This window comes from Mirounga leonina, unplaced genomic scaffold (assembly GCF_011800145.1).
Source record: "Mirounga leonina isolate KUSES-001 unplaced genomic scaffold, KU_Mleo_1.0 Mir_125, whole genome shotgun sequence".
NCBI classification, from domain to species: domain Eukaryota; kingdom Metazoa; phylum Chordata; class Mammalia; order Carnivora; family Phocidae; genus Mirounga; species Mirounga leonina.
In genome coordinates, this window is record NW_023270305.1 from 75,516,896 (window position 1) to 75,521,354 (window position 4,459).

At 43.4% G+C, this 4,459-nt stretch overlaps 1 protein-coding gene across 1 annotated transcript; it reads left to right on the forward strand.

Moving 5' to 3' along the window:
• The first annotated feature begins 394 nt into the window (after positions 1-394).
• LOC118007580 (COP9 signalosome complex subunit 6-like) lies at positions 395-1,620 on the forward strand. The gene is made up of 2 exons (XM_035000566.1): positions 395-472; positions 736-1,620. The coding sequence occupies exons 1-2, from the start codon at positions 395-397 to the stop codon at positions 1,492-1,494; spliced, it is 837 nt and encodes a 278-aa protein (XP_034856457.1). The 3' UTR covers positions 1,495-1,620.
• The last annotated feature ends 2,839 nt before the right edge of the window (positions 1,621-4,459 follow it).

Genomic DNA, 4,459 nt, shown 5'->3' on the forward strand with positions numbered 1-4,459 from the left:
CACCTTTCCTCCCCCTCTGCCCCTCCCTCTCCTCTCCATCGCACTCCCCCTTTCTTCTCTCCACCGCGCTCCCCCTTTCTTCTCTCCACCATGCTCCCCCTTTCTTCTCTCCTTTTAATGATTCTTACCTTCTGTCCTATGCAGCAAACTCAGAAGTGGTCCCCTCCCCCCCAAGAAATTTGCACCCACCATGGGGGCCTCTCCAAACATCTTCCAGGTTTCCTCTCATTTCTTGGGTTTGCTGGTGGCCATGATGATAAAGGGCAGTGTCAGGAGTGGAAAGGAAGGAGGGTAGCCAAGAAGGGGTGCGAAGGTCTTGGTTTGTTCCAGGGACACCCACTGCTGTCCGGGCACCCTCTCTTCACCCACTCACCCCGTGCCCATTGCTTCTAACATGGTCCAACGGAAGCCAACTGTTTACCTGGACAGTCTTGGTTCCTCCATCAGTAGAATCTCGTCAAAATACAGAAAAGTAACCCATAATGGAAATAAAAATAGAGAAGAGCCATAAAGCCTAGACCCATCAGGAGAAGAGAAATAATAAAGATCAGAGCAGAAATCAATGAAATAGAAACCAAAAGAACAGTAGAACAGATCAACAAAACTAGGAGCTAGTTCTTTGAAAGAATTAACAAGATTGATAAACCCCTGGCCAGACTTATCAAAAGGAAAAGAGAAATGACCCAAATAAATAAAATCATGAATAAAGAGGAGAGATCACAACCAACACCAAAGAAACAGGAGGGCCGAAATATCGAGGTGATGAACTCCTTTGAGCTGGTCTCCCACACCGTGGAGGAGAAGATTATCATTGACAAGGAGTATTACTACACCAAGGAGGAGCAGTTCAAACAGGTGTTCAAGGACCTGGAGTTTCTGTGTTGGTATACCACCAGGGGGCCGCCTGACCCCTCCGACATCCATGTCCACAAGCAGGTGTGCGAGATCGAGAGCGCGCTCTTTCTTAAATTGAACCCTATGACGAAGCACATAGATCTTCCCGTCAGTGTTTTTGAGTCTGTCATCGATATAATCAATGGAGAGGCCACGATGCTGTTTGCCGAACTGACCTACACTCTGGCCACGGAGGAAGCCGAACGCGTTGGCGTCGACCACGTGGCCCGAATGACAGCCACGGGCAACGGGGAGAACTCCACTGTGGCCGAGCACCTGATCGCGCAGCACAGCGCCATTAAGATGCTGCACAGCCAGGTCAAGCTCATCTTGGAGTACGTCAAGGCCTCCGAAGCGGGAGAGGTCCCCTTCAACCATGAGATCCTGCGGGAGGCCTTTGCTCTATGTCACTGCCTCCCAGTGCTCAGCACAGACAAGTTCAAGACAGACTTTTACGATCAATGCAATGAAGTGGGGCTCATGGCCTACCTTGGCACCATCACCAAAACCTGCAACACCATGAACCAGTTCGTGAACAAGTTCAACATCCTCTATGATCGACAAGGCATTGGCAGGCAGATGTGGGGGCTCTTCTTCTGAGAGGGTACTTGAAGGGACAACGCACAGGTCGGACAATGGCCCCACAGGGGAGGGGTGTCACACTCGTTAGAGAAACCTCCTGTCAATAATAAAAGGGGAGCAGCCCCTCAGCACCCCTAAAAAAAATTATAAGAACATATTATGAGCAACTCTATGCCAGCAAATTAGATAACCTGGAAGAAATGGATGCATTCCTAGAGGTGTATCAACTACCAAACTGAACCAGGAAGAAATAGAAAACCTGAACAGACCTATAACCACTAAGGAAATTGAAGCAGTCATCAAAAATCTCCCAACAAACAAAAGCCCAGGGCCAGATGGCTTCCCAGGGGAATTCTACCAAACATTTCAAGAAGAATTAATACCTATTCTTCTGAAACTGTTCCAAAAAATAGAAATGGAAGGAAAACTTCCAAACTCATTTTATGAGGCCACCATTACCTTGATCCCAAAACCAAAAAGAAGAATTACAGACCAATATCCTTGATAAACGTGGATGCAAAAATTCTCACCAAAATACTAGCCAATAGGATCCAACAGTACATTAAAAGGATTATTCACCACGACCAAGTGGAATTTATCCCTGGGCTGCAAGGTTGGTTCAACATCCACAAATCAATCAATGTGATACAATACATGAATAAAAGAAAGAACAAGAAACATATGATCCTCTCAATAGAGGCAGAAAAAGCATTTGACAAAGTACAACATCCTTTCTTGATCAAAACTCTTCAGAGTGTAGGGATAGAGGGTAAATACCTCAATAACATAAAAGCCATCCATGAAAACCCACAGTGAATATCATTCTCAATGGGGGAAAACAGAGCTTTCCCCCTAAGGTCAGGAACATGGCAGGGATGTCCACTATCACCACTGCTGTTCAACATAGTATTAGAAGTCCTAGCCACAGCAATCAGACAACAAAAAGAAATCAAAGGCATCCAAATCGGCAAAGAAGAAGTCAAACTCTCACTCTTTGCAGATGATATGATACTTTATGTGGAAAACCCAAAAGACTCCACCCCAAAACTGCTAGAACTCATACAGGAATTCAGTCAAGTGGCAGGATATAAAATCAATGCACAGAAGTCAGTGGCATTTCTATACACCAACAACAAGACAGAAGAAAGAGAAATTAAGGAGTCGATCCCATTTACAATTGCACCCAAAACCATAAGATACCGAGGAATAAATCTAACCAAAGAGGCAAAGAATCTGTACTCAGAAAACTATAAAACACTCATGAAAGAAACTGAGGAAGACACAAAGAAATGGAAAAACGTTCCATGCTCATGGATTGGAAGAACAAATATTGTGAAGATGTCAATGCTACCTAGAGCAATCTACACATTTAATGCAATCCCCATCAAAATACCATCTACTTTTTTCAAAGAAATGGAACAAATAATCCTAAAATTTGTATGGAACCAGAAAAGACCCCGCATAGCCAGAGGAATGTTGAAAAAGAAAAGCAAAGCTGGTGGCATCACAATTCCGGACTTCAAGCTTTATTACAAAGCTGTCATCATCAAGACAGTATGGTACTGGCACAAAAACGGACACATAGATCAATGGAACAGAATAGAGAGCCCAGAAATGGACTCTCAACTCTATGGTCAACTCGTCTTCAACAAAGCAGGAAAGAATGTCCAATGGAAAAAAGACAGTCTCTTCAACAAATGGTGTCGGGAAAATTGGACAGATGCAGAAGAATGAAACTGGACCGTTTCCTTACATCACACACAAAAATAGACTCAAAATGTTGAAAGACCTAAATGTGAGACAGGAGTCCATCAAAATCCGAAAGGAGAACACAGGCAGCAACCTCTTCGACCTCAGCCGCAGCAACTTCTTCCTAGAAACATCGCCAAAGGCAAGGGAAGCAAGGGCAAAAATGAACTATTGGGACTTCATCAAGATAAAAAGCTTTTGCACAGCAAAAGAAACAGTCAACAAAACCAAAAGACAGAATGGGAGAAGATATTTGCAAATGACATATCAGATAAAGGGCTAGTATCCAAAATCTATAGAGAACTTATCAAACTCAACACCCAAAGAACAAAGAATCCAATCAAGAAATGGGCAGAAGACATGAACAGACATTTTTCCAAAGAAGACATCCAAATGGCCAACAGACACATGAAAAAGTGTTCAACATCACTCGTCATCAGGGAAATCCAAATCAAAACCTCAATGAGATACCACCTCACACCAGTCAGAATGGCTAAAATTAACAAGTCAGGAAACGACAGATGTTGGCAGGGATGTGAAGAAAGGGGAACCCTCCTACACTGTTGGTGGGAATACAAGCTGGTGTAGCCACTCTGGAAAACAGTATGGAGTTTCTTCAAAAAGTTGAAAATAGAGCTACCATACGACCCAGCAATTGCACTACTGAGTATTTACCCCAAAGATACAAATGTAGGGATCCGAAGGGGTACATGCACCTCGATGTTTATAACAGCAACGTCCACAATAGCCAAACTGTGGAAAGAGCCAAGATGTCCATCGACAGATGAATGGATAAAGAAGAAGTGGTATATATATACAATGGAATATTATGCAGCCATCAAAAGGAATGAAATCTTGCCATTTGTAATGACGTGGATAGAACTGGAGGGTATTATGCTGAGCGAAATAAGTCAATCAGAGAAAGACATGTATCATATGATCTCACTGATATGAGGAATTCTTAATCTCAGGAACAAACTGAGGGTTGCTGGAATGGTGGGGGTGGGAGGGATGGGGTGGCTGAGTGATAGACATTGGGGAGGGTATGTGCTATGGTGAGTGCTGTGAATTGTGTAAGACTGTTGAATCACAGACTTGTACCTCTGAAACAAATAATACATTATATGTTTAAAAAAAAGAAGAAGAAGAAGAATATAGCAGGAAGGGAAAAATGAAGGGGGGGAATCGGAGGGGGAGACGAACCATGAGAGACTATGGACTCTGAGAAACAAAC